This window comes from Trichoderma harzianum (assembly GCF_003025095.1).
Source record: "Trichoderma harzianum CBS 226.95 unplaced genomic scaffold M431scaffold_5, whole genome shotgun sequence".
NCBI classification, from domain to species: Eukaryota; Fungi; Ascomycota; class Sordariomycetes; order Hypocreales; family Hypocreaceae; genus Trichoderma; species Trichoderma harzianum.
The window spans coordinates 2,521,169-2,539,413 of record NW_020209253.1 but is presented as its reverse complement, the minus strand read 5'-3'; the positions used below and the strand labels follow the sequence as shown (position 1 = coordinate 2,539,413).

Genomic DNA, 18,245 nt, shown 5'->3' with positions numbered 1-18,245 from the left:
CGTACAGTAGCAAGTCGTAATTGAGAATCAGGCCATGGCATTGAGTTGTCATGTATGCATATATTGGAGTGGTTGCAGTTAGTGGGGCCAGCTTCAAGGTAGAGCCGCCACTTTACTTGCGGCTTCGTGAAGCTTCCAGCGATTCGTAACTTTCCTCCACCAGGTCTTTAAAATGTGTCCTTCGACCTGACATTAATGCTCGGAAGGTGTCGCCATGTTAACGAATCGGCTCTTCTCGGCCCGTTTCAGAATTAAACATTTTTTCCCGCCTTGATACCTTGATATTAATACTCGACTCACCCACGGCTTCTGGCTCTCCAAATTTTAACCCTGCAAACTTGTCTCTCCATTATCCCTACTGCAACTTCACCAGCTGGCGCATCATATTGAATAGCCTTATGAGGGTGCCGAAAACGGTGGCTTGGAGATGACTTCGTTCTATTTCCATATCAAATTCGAGCTTTATCCGACCGAAAACCCTGCTGCCGGACAAGACACATTTGCGGCGCAGAACAGCCGAGATATTTGGCTTCCATCGAACGATTCCAGCATTTTTGACGACCTTCCTGCCCATCCCCCACCTCATCGATCGGCGGCGCGCAATACAGACCTACCAGATAGAAGTAGACGTATATCTTTTGGAGCTCTCGCTACGTTGGACCGCAGAGCTGGGCTTGGCGCAAACTCGAAATCTGGAGTCATAGATTGCGGGACCCCGCGACCACCCACAGAAATCGGAGGAGGAGAAATCGAAGGCTTGCCAGGGCGACAGTTGTTGGGACGAGCGAATAGCTATCCTCTACCGCCGTCAACGGCTGCCTTGCAACCGCAGACTGCAATCCGAGATTGGAGATTTGGGCGCATCAATATCGAAACGTTAGACCCCGGCTTATATAAAAACAACAACAACATGACTGGAGAAGGCAAGGCGGCGGCTACTGCTGTCGCTGGGCCATCCGCCGCACCAGATCTGGGCCCCCCATTTAGCGGCTCAGGAACGGCGACAAAGGCAGAGTTTGTTGAGCTGGAGGGCAAGAATACAGAAGTTGGATGGGGCATCGTGCATTTCTACCGGGAGAGTGACGAGACTGCTGGGCTTGCCTCCACCCACGAGGTGGCAGAAGAAACTGAAAACATGCAGGACTGCACCACGCTCTGCATCCCTGCTGTTCCGGCCTACATGACACCCGGAGATTTCTTGGGCTTCTTAGGAGAACGATGGCAGAATGACATTAGTCACTGCCGAATGGTTATGACCTCGCGGATGAATCGGTACCTGGTCCTGCTCAAGTTTCGTGATAGCAAACAGGCGAAACTGTGGAGGCGAGAGTATAATGGCAAGATATTCAACTCTATGGGGGTAAGTCATTGAAACATGTTCCTCTACTGCAAAACCGACATATGCTGACCTTGGAAACAGTCACAGTCCCAAGCCTGCCACGTAGTCTTCGTCAAGAGCATCACATTCGAACGACCGAGCCCATCTCGGGGGCACGAATATTCTCTTTCGTCGTCTTCGGCGGCCATTTCGAATAGCCTGAAGCCTTTCCCACCTCCGACTCCAAGCCTTGTGGAGCTGCCCACATGCCCAGTCTGCCTAGAAAGAATGGACGAGACGAATGGATTGATGACTGTGCCGTGCTCTCACGTCTTTCACTGCACGTGCCTACAGCGCTGGAAAGGAGCCGGCTGCCCAGTCTGCCGGTTTACGAACCCATCCGAGGAGAGAGATCCGTCAAATCCTTACAGCCAACCATTTGGAGGGTCGGCCTCGAATCTGTGCAGCGTCTGTGATTGCGCCGACGATCTCTGGATTTGCCTAATATGTGGTTATCTGGGGTGTGGCCGATATAAAGGAGGGCATGCCAAGGATCACTGGAAAGACACGGCGCACTGCTTTGCTTTGGAGCTGGAAACACAACACGTATGGGACTATGCGGGTGATATGTGGGTGCATCGTCTCATTCGCGATAAAGGCGATGGCAAGGTCGTCGAGCTTCCGGGAAGAGGTAACTACACCGCCAACGGCGAAGGCGCGGATGAGGACATGGTCCCGCGGGCAAAATTGGAGACGATTGGCCTCGAGTATACTCATTTGCTAGGGAGCCAACTCGAGTCTCAGAGGGCCTATTATGAGGGAATGATCAACAAGAGTGCTAATAAGGCTTCGAAAACCTCGGCCGAGTATGAAAAGGCAATAGCGGAGCTGTCAGAAACTCGGCAACAACATGCTACTCTGCAGGAAGAATATGGAGTCTTGAACAGAGAGACGCTCCCGCAGCTAGAGCGCGATCTCGAACGGGAGAGGAACAAGGCGAAGAAGGGTGAGAACCTCGCCAGGAGTCTTGGCCAGTCACTACAAGAAGAAAAACGACTTAATGAAGGGCTGATGAAACGCATTGAGCATCTAGACACTGATGTCGAGGCGATACGCAAGCAGTTGGAGGAGCTCAGGGCAGAAAATGCAGAACTGAAGGAAATGAATAGAGACTTGACCATGTTCATCTCTGGGCAGCAGAAGCTTAAAGAGCTGGAGAATGAAGGGCAAATCGAGGAGGGTGAGCTTGAGGGGGGCACTATGAGCGTTCCCGAGGCTAGGAAGAAGAAGACGAACAACAAAAAGAAGGGGAAGAAGTGATTGGCAGTTTCAAGTGTTATAGCGATTTGGTCGTCACAGCGATGAGTTGGGTAGCTTAGACGGAGTTTTGGTGGTGGGTGAGCGGAGTTGGTTACGGCGATGACATCTTGTTTGGGCTACTCCAATAGAATCCATTGTAATACTAGGTAGTAATGGCATCAAATTTGATTCTTACAATGAAGCAGAGCACAGCAGATGCTGCCCCTTGCATGGCACGCATCTCGCATGCAGCCTTGGGAGTGTGTATGCATGTGCTTACAGAGTCGCACAAATCTCCGGCGGCCGAATGAAACCAATCTCCGGGGTTCGGTGCCGGACGCGGTTACGGGGGGGTGTTTAACAATTACATGTGACAGAGCGGCAGGGATATCGCGAAAGAAGAAGAAGCTCACGATGAATGATTATTTAACTTGGTGTGGTATTATTTCGCATTGATGTGGTTACGTGATGAAAATGCTTAGGTTGGATGAGATGTTACAGTAGGTGTTGTTAGAGTTTATCTAGAGCTCACGGCATAATATCAGACTGCATTAACGTCAAAGTTGGTGTCTCTTTTAAAGTTTCGAGCTTGCCGTGTTGTGAGTTGTCTCAAACAACTGCATTTGCGCTATCAAAGACACATTCCGAACGACTGGCCTTCCTTGCATTGATACAATCACAACAACAAAACCCTTGATTTTTTATTTTTAGTTCTTTTGCAGTTGCGTTGGATGGCGAGGAAGTGGGACAAAAAGCACATGTTAATTGCGAGACCTGAAGGCGAAAACAAAAAAAGGTCAGCACAGGTAACCATGGCCCCTTGTTCTCAGCAGCCCTACCGTGGTATCGACAGTGGATCTTTGCCGTTCGTCCGCCCGAGGCTAGCGCTTTGGGAGGGCCACTGGAGCTCCCTGTAGCTGTACAGTAGGAGGGTTCAATTCGACAGCATCCCCCCATGTTGGAGATTGTGTATGGACTGGACGTTGCAGTAATTCGTTGTAAGTGGCGCGCCGGTGATTGGGGGGCAAAAGGGAAACGTCGCTTTTCAGAGGCGCATGTAACTACGTAACTAACTACACGTACATGTAATCTAACAACTCATTTAACTCTCTCTTTTTCTTTTCCCGCCTCTATTTTTTATTCCCCCAAAACCGACAAAAGCTGAAGCTGAGATCCTTCTTGGCGTCGCGCAGCTAAACAAAAAAAACCTGGGAGAGCCCCTCTTCCCACCTCCGCGCTGGAATCGTCATCCCTCCCGTGGCCCAGCTTTTTGCTCTAAAAGCTCAAGCTACTTGTTGCCTGTCCACTTTTCTCTTCCATCTCTTTCTCTCAACCAAGCTTTCGCGGAGCATCGGATCTTCATTTCACCCTGCGCATCGGGTTACAGTGACGAGCAGGATCATTATTTAATAACGTCGATTAAAGGAGAAATCAACTACTAAGCAAGCGGCTGCAATACGATACGACAACAACAACAACTCAACAGAAAAAAAGGCTCTGCAGCCATGGCTTCGCAAGAAGCTGCAGTGACCAAGGCGGGGGCCGAGCCCCGTGAGGAGCCGGTGGAAGAGTCTGAGCAGCAGCAGCCCAAGAAGGAGCTGTATCCCATGGTGAACTGGAAATACGACCTGTTTCTCTACGGGATGGGGAATCTCGTCAACCTCTTCTTCAGAGAAGTCGTGCCGCGGGGCTCGTGGAGGGTTCCGCAGACGGGGCCTGTGCTTTTTGTCGCCGCGCCACATGCAAACCAGGTATGGATCATTTTCTACATGATATCTTGTTGCGCCGAGTCAAAAGGCAAAAGGAAAAGACATCAAGCTTACATGTTTTGTGACAGTTTGTCGACGCCATCCTCCTGCAACGGACGCTGCGACTGGACGCCAACCGACGAATCTCCCTCTTGATTGCGCAAAAGTCCGTCCATGGCTTCATTGGCTGGGGATCCCGCCAGGTCGGCTCCGTCCCCGTCGGGCGAGCGCAAGATGCCGCAAAGCCCGCGACGGGCCTCATCTACCTCCCGGACCCGATCAACGACCCGACGCTGGTGCGAGGTGTGGGAACAAAGTTTGGTGTGGGCGAGGGAGAGCCACAGGGCATGCTGTTCCTGCCGCCGGGCAAGAAGACGTCTGGCGAGAGTGTCAACATTGACCAGATCCTCGGCCCCGAGGAGATTCGCATCAAACGGCCGTTTAAGACTGCGCTGGCTTTGAAGCAGCTCACCGGACGAGATGATATCGACAAGGAGGGCCGGTTTACTGACAAGTCAGTCAGCGGCTCTGCGCCGGGATACAAGGGGACCAAGTTCAAGCTTGCGCCGCATACCGACCAGACCAAGGTGTACGAGGCTGTCTTTGCGCGACTGAGGAATGGCGGGTGTGTCGGTATCTTTCCTGAAGGTGGTAGCCACGATCGCTCCGAGCTGCTTCCTCTCAAAGCCGGTGTGGCCATCATGGCCTTGGGAGCGCTGGCCGATGCACCCAACTGTGGTCTCAAGATTGTGCCCGTGGGCATGAACTACTTCCACCCTCACAAGTTCCGCTCGCGCGCTGTCATTGAGTTCGGAGCCCCCTTTGAGGTCCCGCCGCATCTGGTTGAAATGTACCAGAATAATCAGCGAAGAGAGGCAATCGGCCAGCTTATTGACACCGTCTACCAAGCCCTCAGCTCTGTGACCGTCTCAGCCCCTGATTACGATACTCTGATGATGATCCAGGCTGCGCGAAGGCTCTACAACCCCACCGGCAAGAAGCTACCTTTGCCAGTAGTGGTGGAGCTGAACCGCCGTTTGGCATTGGGCTACGAGCGCTACAAGACCGACGAGAGGATTACCAGCCTGTCCAAGAGCGTCAAGGACTACAACTCGCAGCTGCGCTATCTCAACCTGAGGGACCACCAGGTGCAGTACGCTACTATGTCCATCTGGAAGGTCATTGTGCTCTTCATCTACCGCTCCATCAAGCTACTGATCCTCTTCCTCTGCACTGTGCCGGGCCTGCTTCTGTTCTCACCAGTCTTTGTGGCTACAAAGATCATCAGCAGGAATAAGGCTAAAGCGGCGTTGGCGGGCTCAACCGTCAAGATCCGCGGGCGCGACGTCATGGCTACGTGGAAGATCCTCGTTGCCTGCGGACTGGCCCCGACGCTTTACCATGGTTACTCGATTGCTGTGGTCGCTAGGGCGTGGTACGACCACCTCTGGGGCTATTTGCCGGAATGGGTGCCGCTGGTACTGGTGTATCTGGCTACGTGGGTGGCATGGACGGCCATTACCATTGCGGCGCTGCGGTTCGGCGAGGTCGGGATGGATATCTTCAAGTCACTGAGGCCGCTGGTGCTTTGTCTGGTCCCTGCATCTGATTTCAACATTCACAAGCTGAAGCGGAAGCGAGCAGAGCTCAGCGCCCAGGTGACGGATTTAATCAACACTCTCGGGCCTGAGATGTTCCCCGACTTTGAGAAGACGCGGTTGGTTCCCGACTTTTCTAAGCTCGAGACGGGAGGAACTCAGACGTCCCCGACAGAGCACCGTCCCCGGCGAGACAGCGAGGCATCAAGCGCGGGCCCCGATATGGAGACACCGCCGCCATTGTCACGACGCAGCACGACACAGTCCAGCCGCTTGCTCCCTCGAAACGACTCGTTCAGCAACATTGGCAGAGTTGGCATCTTCTCTACACGGCCTCCGTCACGATCAAGGAGTCGCTCCAACAGCGCGGGCGGTGGCTTTGGATCCAGCGGATTCCACATCAGCGGGTTTACAACTCTTGACTCTGCTGAGGGTTTCAGCGAGGCCAGCCGTAAGATTCGAGAGGCGATGAAGGACAGGCGGAAGAAGTCTGACAAGGTCAAGATGGAGGCTGGTGGAGATGAAGATGACGAGTCTGATAGCGATGAGGATGGTTACAACGAGGCGAGGAAGAAGAATATTTGAAGGGCCCGCTTAATGAGTACGGATTGGGTGCGGGGTCTGGTTCTAGTGCCGTGTTACAATATGTTTCTTTCTTGTTTTGTTTTGCATCACCACTTGTTGTTTTGTGTTGGAGTTTTTGCGCATATACTCCGTAGGCATCTTGAATTTACCAAGGGAATTTTATGAATGCGGTTATTGTACACATGGAAAAGTATGACATTGATATGACATGCAGCGAGTGCGGAATGGATAAATCCTCATGGACTGATTGCATACGACGACGTATGAAGTTTGACGCTTCATCGTGGGCTTCGGGATTGGCGTAAGGGCACTTGACGGAATCCGAAGATCGGCTTTATGTCCAGCAGCCTGAGATGAATTGTCATTGCAAAAGGGTTATACCCTAGCATGATAGGGGGAAAAATCAATGTTTGGTAGTATTGCGCATGTCCGCATGATGAGATTTTGCTTACGCTTTTCTACAATTCTGGCAAGGTTAGTGGTTAGTTTGGGATGGTGTAGTTGTGATTGCATATGAGGCCATTGCATTGGGATGGGACACGGACTCGGCCGACGAGCCGCCGGTGAATTGGCAAGCTCGGAGATGTCGGCGATTTGATGGCGGTGGGGAAACCCTGAAAGGATGTAATGTATTACGTGTCAACGATAATGGTCATTGATCTTTTTTTTACTAGGTTAGTATTTGACCGTCTTATTGGTGAATCCCGGAACAGGAGATGACGACGACAAGTAGAAAATTGTTATGTACACGAATTGCATAGAGCTGGGAGAAAAGATTCCATGTGATGACGGGAATTTCCCGTTTGGGGCGCGTCGGTGTCCACTCCCCGGGACGCGCGCATCGGCTTGGCCTGCCGGACGGGATGCTGGGGAAGGCAAATGATTGAGGGATGGGCGTTTTTAGTTTGTGTTGTGAGTGGCTGGATTGGATTACCTCATTTGTAGGGCGAGACGCCGGAGGATCTGATAAGGATGTTGGGGGAGAGTGGGATGATGAGGCAGGGTTTTGATTTTAAATCCGAGGGAGGTTTAAAGAGCCGGGACAACCCTGATGGCAACCCTTTTCTTTTTGTATTTATTTTATAAATCGATTCGGGAGTTTTTCTTCTTTTCTCTTTTTCTTGATTGTTTGAGTCTTTTTGATTTAGCGGCAAAAACTGATCATCTGGAAGGGAAAACAAGAAAAACGCATTTAGGGGGCGAAAAAAAAAATAGGGTTCTATATATCCACTTGGACCATCTCGGAGTTCCTTTTCTCTTTTCTCTTTTTCTTTTCCCACCATGCCGCCTCCCGCAGCCACGAACAATAACACCATCGGCAGCGGCAGCAACGCGCCTCGCATGCCCGTGAAGCAGAAAATGGCCGTGTCGCTCAAGTCGCTCGTGAGCTCGGTGCTGAGCGCGGTGCCGGGGGCCGCCGGCGTGGGAGCGGCCGTATCGGGCCCGGCATCGAGCGGGGGACCGGCGCGGCTCGAGTCCCTGTTTGCGCGGACCGAGGCCGAGGTGGACGGGGACGAGTGTCTACATGATTGTGAGAGCTGCGCGGTGAAATACCCGCGGGGGTTCAAGGTGGATGAGGAGGACGTGCTGTATGGGCAGGTTAAAGGGTGGAGCACGCATGTGCTTGTTGGGACGGGGAAGACGGATTGGGTGCGGGATGTTGCGGATGAGAGGGGGAGCGTGATGGAGGCGATTCAGAAGGTTGGCGGGGTGACGAATGGGGTGAGTTTTCTTGCTTTCTTTTTGTGTTGTTTGTGAGGGTGGATGAGTTGAGATGAGGTGAAGTGAAGTGAGATGAGATGATAAGAATGAGTGATAAGAAAAAGGGGGAAGTGAAAGTGAGGACAAACGTTACTGACATCTACCATCAGAGACTCATGCTGTCCGCCTCCAACCTCCCCACGCCTCACGACACCACCGACTACTCAGAGCCCACCACCGTTCTCCTCCTCCCAGCCTTCGCCATCGTCCACAACGTCCACCCCCGCAACGTCCCCCAGCTCATCTCAGACGTCGTCAACGTCGCTCCCACAAACTCCTCCCCCCTAACCCCCTGGCGCTCCGTCATCCCTACCTCCCTCCCCAGCCCAGACGCCTCGCTGGCCGACCTCACTATCAACGCGTGTCCGCACAGCGCCGTCGTGCTCATGTGCAGCCAGAAGACGCGCGACGCGCGCTGCGGCCAGAGCGCGCCGTTGTTGCGAAAGGAGCTGGAGAGGCATTTGCGGCCGTTGGGCTTGTATCGGGATTTGCATGATGAGAGGCCTGGTGGAGTGGGGATTTACTTTATTAGCCATGTTGGTGGGCACAAGTACTCTGCGAACGTGATGGTGTATCGACGGCCGAATGCGTTTGGGAAGGATGACGAGCCGTTGCCGGAGGGCGTGGAGGAGGCGGCTGAGGCGAAGGAGAAGAATGGGGAGGAGGAACAGGAGAAGAGTGATGTGGGTGCTGCGCAGTGTATTTGGCTGGCGAGGGTGCGGCCGGAGGATTGCGAGAATTTGGTGCGGTATACGGTGCTGAAGGGGAAGGTTGTGAAGCCGGAGAGGCAGTTGAGGGGAGGGTTTGATAGAGGGAGGGGGTTGATGAGTTGGTGAGGATGGGTATGGGTTTGGGGGTTATGTGGGGTTTTATTTGGGTTTGGTTATGAGCATATACACATATATAATTCAGTTGGACGTTTATAAAAAGAGAAGTCCGTCGGTATTATCTGGCGGAATGATATACTACCTGTTTGTTTGAAGGCGGACTTCTGTATGTTTGAGCATGTCGAGTGTGAGTTTGGTTTGTAAAGGGTTGCGAAAGGAGTGAAAGGCTTCATGATGGCAATATGACCAAGGTTAGACGGATTGTAGCGAGTCTGTTAGAACTTTTGTGTCAGACATCTATGTACTTGGCCTGGGTATATCTCTTAGAGTTGCCTGCTTCATTAATACATATATGGCCATGTTTGCTATTTGGCTTGGTATGTATAGCCAAATCTAGTACAGCAATCAAGACCTAGTAAAAAGAAAACTATATTTAGATAATAGAACTACTCTAGCACAGATAGGAACATGATGCACTCAAGTACATGTAATGAAATAAGATTTAAATGTGGTAAATTCAGCTTTAACAACGTGTAGCAGCGCAAGATTTGGATACCTTTCCCGCACTGGTTATTCTCTCTCCTCTCCTGTTCCAAACATTCGCATTCTCCTTCCGGGAGAGTCACAAGTCTTACCACCATGGGCGGCTGCTCATCCACTTTACACGAGTTCCTACCCAGTAAGATGGCAACTGAAGAAGACGAGACAAACCTGAAGCCTTTGGCTTATAGGCCAAAATACACACTTACCATCAGCTTCTTATTCATGAAGATGGGCGATGATTCACCTTGTAGCGCAGTCTGGCGCTGTAGGTAGCATAGACCGGTTAGATAAAAAGTATACCGACCCTAGGGATGAGGATAATCGGTATCTTAGGAAATGGATGGGAGAATGCGATGAATCGGTGTCCTCACAGTTGAGAGACTGTCAATTTGAGCATAAATAGGAGATCTAGTAGACACGGATAGATCTGTATAGATATAGGAGACATAGCTAGATCTAGTAGATTATTGTAAAGGGAGGTAGATGGAGTTTAAATTAAATCTGGTTGAGTTGCCAGTCGGGATATGTGAAAAACTGGGAAAACAGGCCTGCTGAATGATCTTTCAACGATCTGTCAAGGTTGCAATTCTCTGCTTGCTTTCTAATATCGCGTCAATGCCTAGTTCCTGCTACTACTATACGGTCTCATTTTAACGTCCGTATGTGTCTGAAGTTGTAAGTCCACCCTGATGTATAACCATCCAACAACCAAAGACGAAATTTCTAGTCATTGTTTATCCAACCTTTGGGTAAACCCCTTTTGAGCAGGGCTCTTGACTGGAGAACCAGCAATCGCAGCAATCGCAGCCTGCGCCGGACCCAGCCCACACCATTTGGAATATCGGCAGCGAGAATGCGCAGTGACGTTTACTTGTTTATGCAATCACGTACCGGGTCGCCTGGCCGCTCCGGTGCAGAATTATTCAGTGTTGAGATCGTGGCTGATCTAAATTCGAGTGTTCATGATTTTATGCTCACTGGTCATTTCTGTCCATTTTCGGCTCATTCGCGAGGCATGCAGGCAGCTGAAGCCCCACGCAGGACGTTTGCTGCTGGACAAGGATCGTAATGGTATAAGCCTAAAATAAACTGCCCGGCCATGCCCAAGTTTGAACTGCACTTACAACCACGAAGGATATCCGTCGCCATCGGTGAAGGAAGAGGAAGAGAGAGAAGGAAAAAAATGCGGCTGCTCAACACCAAAACTTATAGCATCACCGAATTCTTCGAAGCCAACATCCCCAGATATGCCATTCTCTCTCACACCTGGGGGTCGGGAGAGGTGACATATCAAGATATCGTCCAGTCGGTAGAGCAGGCGCGGGAGAGGAAGCCTCAGGGGTTTGCCAAAGTTGAGGGCGCGTGTGCGCTTGCATATGCTGAGGGATTCGACTACATATGGATCGACACCTGCTGCATCGACAAGACGAGCAGCGCTGAGCTGTCCGAGGCCATCAATTCCATGTATGCGTGGTACCGGCAATCTTCGATATGCTATGCGTACCTAATCGACGTTCGATATATCGAGCATCCAGCTTTGGAGACGGGGAACAGGAACTTTGATGAAGTTGAATTCGGGGCATCTCGTTGGTTTACCAGGGGATGGACGCTCCAGGAGCTCATTGCCCCATCCGACGTCGCCTTTTATTCTGGAGATTGGCACTATCTCGGAAGGAAATCCTTTCATAAAGACGTGATATCCAGAATCACGGGCATCGATGTGAGCATCCTCGCCGGGGCCGATCCATCCCTCATCGCCGTGGCACGCAAAATGTACTGGGCTTCCCGCAGAACGACGACCAGGGTCGAAGACATGGCCTACTGTCTGATGGGTTTATTCTCCGTCTCCATGCCTCTCATTTACGGCGAAGGTAAAAAGGCGTTTCTTCGACTCCAGGAGGAAATCATCAAGACTGTTGACGACCAGTCCATTTTTGCATGGCAGCTACGGAAGCTAGGCTCCCCTGGGCCAGACTTTTACGGGCTCCTGGCCGACTCACCGAGTGCCTTTGAAGACACTGGTGGAAACGTCTCCCCGTTCGCATCGAGCCGCTCTTCTACGCAGGCAACACGTATCATTAATAACACCCTACAGACTACACTGATGATCCAGAACAAGGTGATTCAGGGCGTCCACTATGCTGGCTTTGGTAAACTGCCATCTGGTCCCCTGTCAAACTATCGTCGTGCTGTTCTTGGCTGCAGATATGGCTTCTCCGGAGACTCTTCGCCTTGCATTGAGCTGTGGTGTCTGGACGAGGAACAGTCCCAGTTTGCGAGAATCCGGCCTTGGAATCTCTTCAGGGAACAAGCACCATCCATTTCTCCTCCCTTGCGAGTGAATTCGCTATCTAAAATTACATCTCTCTTGTACGAGGTGCCTCTCTGTAAGTTCAGGCTCTGATCTTGTTTTCTCTTGTGAAAGCTACGTAGACATGCTGATATAGAGTCGAATGTGGCATGTAGATTTTGGCACCATGTCCATGGACTTGCTTTTAAATCGTGCGCCGTGGGAGTACAAACAGATCACAGTCTCTCACAACCCTCGGGAATTCATACCGTTTGGTTTTCGCCTTCAATATCTAAGCTACAAGATTGGAACCCGGGAGGGCTATCCGGCTGATCGATGGCACGGCAACGATCGTGTGTTGCAGCGAGCTTACCACCACCGAAACGGCCCTCAGCAAAATACTTCTATGACCTCCCAGCCAAATGTCGTGTATTACAACGACCCCGAGAGGCATGTCCACGTCGCTCGTGTCACAGAAGGCGCCGTGCGTGTCATTTTCAAAGAAAAGTCGTTTAAAGGGTGGTGTTTATTGCATGCCCTTGTCCTGGGGATGGACATAATCCATGATGAACGGGGAGGAGATTGGGAACGAAAACCGTGGTGTCGCATCGTGGAACTTGAGCCGTGGATGCAGGTGGACGAATACAAATACGAATTTGACTGGAACGAAGGAGAGAGTAGCAAGATTAAGTGTTCGTCGCACGACGCTTTGTTGCTGGTAAAGGTCATTATGCTGCCTGGCGATGAGCTGTATACCGTGTAGCTGAATGCTGCTAACATGAATGAGTTGGCGTATTGGTGGTTATGGTGATGACGAGAGTAACATTTATGAGAGCATGAGTGGAATGAATTATTGATATATAAGTAATACGATTAAGAACGAAGCATTTCATATAAGAGAAGTTGTACGGGCATCGCCGTGTGCTCTATCTAAGCGCTGTTTCTATCAAATCCCGGCCAACAAAGGCCTCAATGTCCCAGCAAGCACCAAATAATGCTAAAGCAAAACTATAGAAGTGTCTTGACCACCACATTTACAGAGAATGATCTCGACAACACTCGGAGTGGCATTGTCCTGAGGATCCGCTGACAGAACCACTGCTATTGTCGCCAATGACATCGTTGCTGGCTTCACCAACCTTCAACGACGTGGCAGGCAAAGGCCAATTGAAAAAGCCACTCAACATGGCAGAAGCGTTGTTGTTTGAAGATGCCATTGCCTCGACATTATAATCATAGTCAAACCCTCCGCGATATTGACCACCCATAAGATCGCCTCTCTCCAGTGCCGCCGCCTGCTTCTCCAATCCCACTCTCATAATCGCATCCGCGCACTGCATCTGCTTCATCGTCTTGCGTACCCTCTCCTTGGCATCGTGTTCATCGTCCTGCAAATCCCGTAGCTCATCTAGCTTCCGCATCCAAGCCTCACTCTCGTGAGCAGAGTGTCGCTGCAGAGAAATTCCTCCGTGAGAGAGAATGGCGCTCGCAGTAGCGTCAGAGAGAATGTCCATCTCGTGACACATGAAATCTAGGGGGCTCTGGAAGAAGAGCTCCCATGTGGTCTGCACTTCGAGGCGCGAAATGTGTGCGAGACGCAGGGTTGCCTCATCATGGCGTTGACGGAGGGTGCGTTGGATGTGACGGAGGATGTTGAGGCATGTTGATAGACGTTGTTCGTTGACAAGGCGGGCGGCAGAGGAGTGTTGGTCGAACTCTGGGATCTTGGATGATGATGGCTGTGCGCCGTTGTTAAGGTTAGGGGGCTGGTTCTCATAGTTGCTTTTGAATCGGTTCATATAAGGCTCCTCGGGACGTATAAAGCCAGGCTGGAGGTTGAGTGGGATATCAGAAGTCGGCTGTTGAGGTGGAAAGGGGAAGCCTTGAACCAGGAGAGAAGATGGTGAGGCCATGAGATACTCCTGAGGAACTTTGTTGGGACTATCTTCAAACGCAGAAGAAGCGCCGCTCGAGGATGTAGATGGAGGCGTAGAGTTGGTGAAGTGTTGCTGCGCGAGGTCGCGAGTGTTTGAAGTCGAGCTTGCATCCGCCATTGTGTAGAGGTGTAAGTGAGTGGTGTTTAAGGGAGCAGATGTTGGCGAGTGTCGAGGCGGATGAAGCTGATGGAGGAGGGGGGAGAAGGGAATGTGGTGTTGGAGGAAGCATTTTTATGGTCAATTACGGTTCAGTGATTCAGAGTGTTTGAGGGAGTCGTGCCTTGTCAGTCGAGAGGTTCTGTGTTAATCAGAGGAGAAAAGAGAGCTCTGAGAAGTGTCTGATTCACGTAGAAAAGGCACCACGAGTGAGGCACATATACTTGTGATGAGTTTGAGTGTATTGGAAACAGCATAGACGCACGCGCGATATTCACACACTTTTATATACAGGATATATCTGTATGTGGTGTTTCTGCTGAGAAGAAAGATTCGAGCATCACGCATGGGGATATGATTTATGTCGCGATTTGGTTCTCGTAAAAGATGCAAGTCAGGCGCAACAACGTGTCCAATTATATATCCATTTCACTGTTTAGACAAAAGTCATCTCATAACATGCATGCTGCGATATACACACGCCTTCATTGCTCTCATTATTCCACCCTCATATCCTCATTACACACATGCCAATTCATACCATCCCACCAAAGTCATGTACAAAACATATCCAAAAGAGCCCCAAGGGCCATATATTCCATAATCAGATCTCCCCCTCATCCTCATCTTCATCTTCAAAGGTATCAAGAACCAATGCAGAGATGCTTCAAAATCCTTTCATAAACAAACCATGCTCATAACCCAAAGAACAAATCATGCAATTCCGCTGCGCCACATATATTCCAAAAATGTAGAAGGGGGGAGGAAAATATAAAAAAGGTTGGCAGTTTTTGAGCGCAAGAATCCTACCTCGATTAACCCCGTTTTATTTCATCGGGAGGACTCTTGGCTCAGTGTTAGTCTGCCAGGCTGTGCGAGTTGCTGCTACTCGACTCCGTCGTGATGGTGAGCTCGCGGCGCGCGCCGTGGACCAGCTTGTAGATGCCGAAGGAGATGGCGGCTAGGACGACGAAGAGGACGATGATGATGATGGCGATGACATAGTTGCGCTGCGTCATTGCGGCGGTTTTTTGGTGTTTTGTTTATTTGTTTATTTGTTGGGTGTGTCTGTTTGTGTGTTTGTTGTCGGGTGTGTTTCTCGTTTTACCCCCGTTTGGTGACAATGTCGGTGAGATTCTGACGGTGTGGTTTTCTGTCTCGCTCTGTTTCGTCTGGCTCGAGATTTATGAGCTTCCCAAAAAGACTGAGAAAAACAATTAGTCTTCCACTCATCTAGATTCAAATTCGTAGCCAAAGCTATGCAAGGGAGAAAAAGGAGCGCAAAAGAACAAAAAGCGACGGGCCAGACTCACCAAAGTAAACAAACCCTCGTCACCGCAAAATAACCCAAGAACCCAAAAAAAAAAAGGCGTGGGAAAGCCCGCGCAAACCTCGCTTCAAATCGATTCGATAAAGCCAGTGGGAATCAAATCAATTAGATATTAATTCAAGCACTCGTCGTCTTTCGTCCAAGGTACCTCAAGGTAAAAAGGACGTTTAAAACAACAAAACCAACGATTCCCAATAACAGCGCGAAAAGAGAGAGAAGAAAAGAGTGCCACCAACCCCCCCCCAGCTATATACGCCGTTGCCCCGCCACCCGCTTTTTGCGTCCCTCTGCCGTCTGTCCTTTCTCTTCTTAGCTACTTCTGGCGTTTCTTTCGAAAATTCGCAAGGCTGGGGATGGGAGGAGACGCAAGCTTAGCTCCAGCGCCTTTTTGTGTGTGTACCTGGGCTAACGCGGGCTGATGTGGGCTTACGCGCAAACGCTGCTGCGGCCCTCGCCATTTATCAAAAAGAGCTGCGCTGGTGGCGTGTCATTGGCGACATCTTGAAACGCGATGCGGAATACGGCACAACACACACACACACGCTGACTGACTCTATCAGGTACTCCATTGAGGCTCTACAACTTGAGAGTAGAGAGTCGATGGCAATAACATCGTTCATCATTTCAATATGAAACTATAAGAGGCTACTTCGCAAAGATATCCCGTAGCTGTTGATACACATTACGCCCCCCCCTGTCCTCCTCCCTTCAGATAGATAGAAGCTAGCCGAGTAACACATAAAAGTAATAAACCTGGATGCTTCGAGAAACCGCAGCCCGCAAACCAAGGGAGGAAAATCACTAAAACCCAAAAAGATCAATGCGGTCCGTATACGCCAGCTAGTCTTCAGGCCATGGCCACGAATCTCAGTCGCAAAAGTCACATATCCGCTCATTCGCGCCGCGTCCGTTCCAGCAGCCATGCATCTCTGCTGAGTGTAAGGAATACGTCTCCATTCACCCTGATGCCGTAGTCCGTCTTTACTCGGTCAGGGCCTTGTTCTCCTCCCGGATGATTCGTACATGTCGTTCGTAAAATAGTAGCATCTATACCAGTGTCAGTTTTGCAGCAAGTCCACGATCAAGCAGGCGGCGGCTTACCTTTTGGGGGCACTTCTTGTAAATGACCTTCGTGTCATGCTTCGTCTTACGGCCATTCTTCCACACAAGGTAAACAACGAGCCGGCCACTACCTTCATCCTCGCAAGCATCAATCGTGTCGATTTCGTCCTCCCACGACCCGGCCGGAGGGCTCCATTTCTCCGCCGTAGCTGGCGGTGCTGAGTCGCCAGGATGTGTTCCGTTTCTCTTGGAACGCTTCGTCGTGGCGGCTGGCGTTGTGCTGTTCGTCCTGTTGCGCTTCTTGCCTCGGGCAGCTTCTTGCGTCTCCTCGAAAATCTTCTCTCGTCCACCAATTGATTCGAGATAGGCACTGAGAACCTCGCCCGCAGACTCCCTGAATCACACCAAAGTCAGTTACTTTATCTAGTAATCGCGTGTCGTTTGCCCCCACGCTCCGTGATCCGCAACATACAGTAGATTCTCTTCAGGCTCCCAAGTCATATCTGACTTCTTCTCGTAGCCCTCCCACTTGACGTGGAATTTCAATGTTCCCTACACGATGTTAGCCGCGGTGTACTCAAACAAACAAACAAACGCGATGGAAGTGCATCCCACGCACATCTTCATCAATCATGTGCTTCTTGATCGCTTCGACAATGAACCTAGAAGCAGTTGTTAGGTCTCAATGCCATATGCCGTGCAACACCCGGTGGTTTCATACACATCTTCCTCGAGGTCATCCCCCTCCTCATCCTCATCTTCATCCTCGTTCACATCCGCATCCTCGATTTCGATATCATCGTCCTCGTCCACCTCCCTTTCCACCTTTTTTGAGACTCTGCCGTTTCGTTTGGGCCTTCCGGCCGCTTCGTCTGCCTCGCTTGACGCGGAGTTTCGTGACGACTTGACGGGTGGCGCGCTCTCGTAATCCGAGACTTCCTCGTCGCTGAGTGCTGCTTTGCTCTTAGCGGATGATCTTCTTTTGTTTCCTCTGGGAGCCATGACGCGACAATACACTGCGATGGAGCGGTGTGATTGTAAAGGCAGAAGAGCATTCAGGTGCAAGTACTGAGCTGGAGCTGTCTCCGGCTACTTGGGGGCAATCGTCTATGCACTTTGCACAGGCGCGATTCGTCCGCTGGGGGAGGGGAGGAGCCAAGTGGCAGCCAGTTGGTGCACGTACCTGGAGGCATTGTTGCAATTCACTAATTCGCCTGGCAGTTAGAGAATTGATTCGCAGTCCCAGACGGCGCAACCTGGTCGCAAGCGCTTGACGCTGTCCAGTAAGCAAACGCGATGGGCGCGGGCCTCAAGCTTTGGTGTTGCCGAGTGACGCTCGGTCACGTGAGCAGCTTTTTTTTTTCTTGGTTCTTATCGTTATCGATCTCAACAGCTGTAAGCTCTCCACTTTCAACGCCGCGAGTCGTGATATTCCTGTGTAGTTAGAGCTGCAACACCTCAAAGGCCATCTCATCATTCATGGCAAAGCTTGATGAGCTTTATAATGCATTTGAATCTTGTTGACCGTTTATCCACGAGGTTTCCACCGCTTCTACTTACCTTTGATAAATGAAGCATTCTTTGTATTCTTGCTCCACGTCTGTGCTAACAAACATGTTGGATGACGCCTTGACGAAAGAGGAAAACAACAACCGGACCCGGTGGTTCTATACAAACTTTTGCTCATATTCATACAGTGGCCCGTAATCTTTGCTCGGGCCATCAAAGTCATTTGATAACTGTAAATGAATTTTCTGTCGAGCCACCCGTCCAGCACAAACGGCGCTTCCC

At 50.8% G+C, this 18,245-nt stretch overlaps 5 protein-coding genes across 5 annotated transcripts; 3 read left to right on the top strand and 2 right to left on the bottom strand.

The window, feature by feature from the left end:
- Positions 1-83: 83 nt before the first annotated feature.
- M431DRAFT_507797 (hypothetical protein) lies at positions 84-3,103 on the top strand. Its single transcript, XM_024919015.1, has 2 exons — positions 84-1,360; positions 1,421-3,103. The coding sequence occupies exons 1-2, from the start codon at positions 428-430 to the stop codon at positions 2,636-2,638; spliced, it is 2,151 nt and encodes a 716-aa protein (XP_024775823.1). The 5' UTR covers positions 84-427; the 3' UTR covers positions 2,639-3,103.
- Positions 3,104-4,122: 1,019 nt separating this feature from the next.
- Positions 4,123-9,145, top strand: M431DRAFT_83118 (hypothetical protein; the record flags this gene model as incomplete). Its single annotated transcript, XM_024923272.1, has 4 exons — positions 4,123-4,368; positions 4,455-6,496; positions 7,796-8,270; positions 8,420-9,145. 4 exons carry the CDS (start codon positions 4,123-4,125, stop codon positions 9,143-9,145), a joined length of 3,489 nt encoding a protein of 1,162 aa, XP_024775822.1.
- Positions 9,146-10,819: 1,674 nt separating this feature from the next.
- Positions 10,820-12,856, top strand: M431DRAFT_142119 (hypothetical protein). Its single transcript, XM_024912632.1, has 2 exons — positions 10,820-12,066; positions 12,146-12,856. The coding sequence occupies exons 1-2, from the start codon at positions 10,863-10,865 to the stop codon at positions 12,730-12,732; spliced, it is 1,791 nt and encodes a 596-aa protein (XP_024775821.1). The 5' UTR covers positions 10,820-10,862; the 3' UTR covers positions 12,733-12,856.
- A 147-nt stretch (positions 12,857-13,003) lies between these two features.
- M431DRAFT_83405 (hypothetical protein) lies at positions 13,004-14,023 on the bottom strand (the record flags this gene model as incomplete). The annotated part of the gene is made up of 1 exon (XM_024923304.1): positions 13,004-14,023. One exon carries the CDS (start codon positions 14,021-14,023, stop codon positions 13,004-13,006), a length of 1,020 nt encoding a protein of 339 aa, XP_024775820.1.
- Positions 14,024-16,373: 2,350 nt separating this feature from the next.
- Positions 16,374-17,456, bottom strand: M431DRAFT_5038 (hypothetical protein; the record flags this gene model as incomplete). The annotated part of the gene is made up of 5 exons (XM_024918359.1): positions 16,374-16,439; positions 16,494-16,848; positions 16,927-17,006; positions 17,074-17,116; positions 17,176-17,456. 5 exons carry the CDS (start codon positions 17,454-17,456, stop codon positions 16,374-16,376), a joined length of 825 nt encoding a protein of 274 aa, XP_024775819.1.
- Between the last annotated feature and the right edge of the window lie 789 nt (positions 17,457-18,245).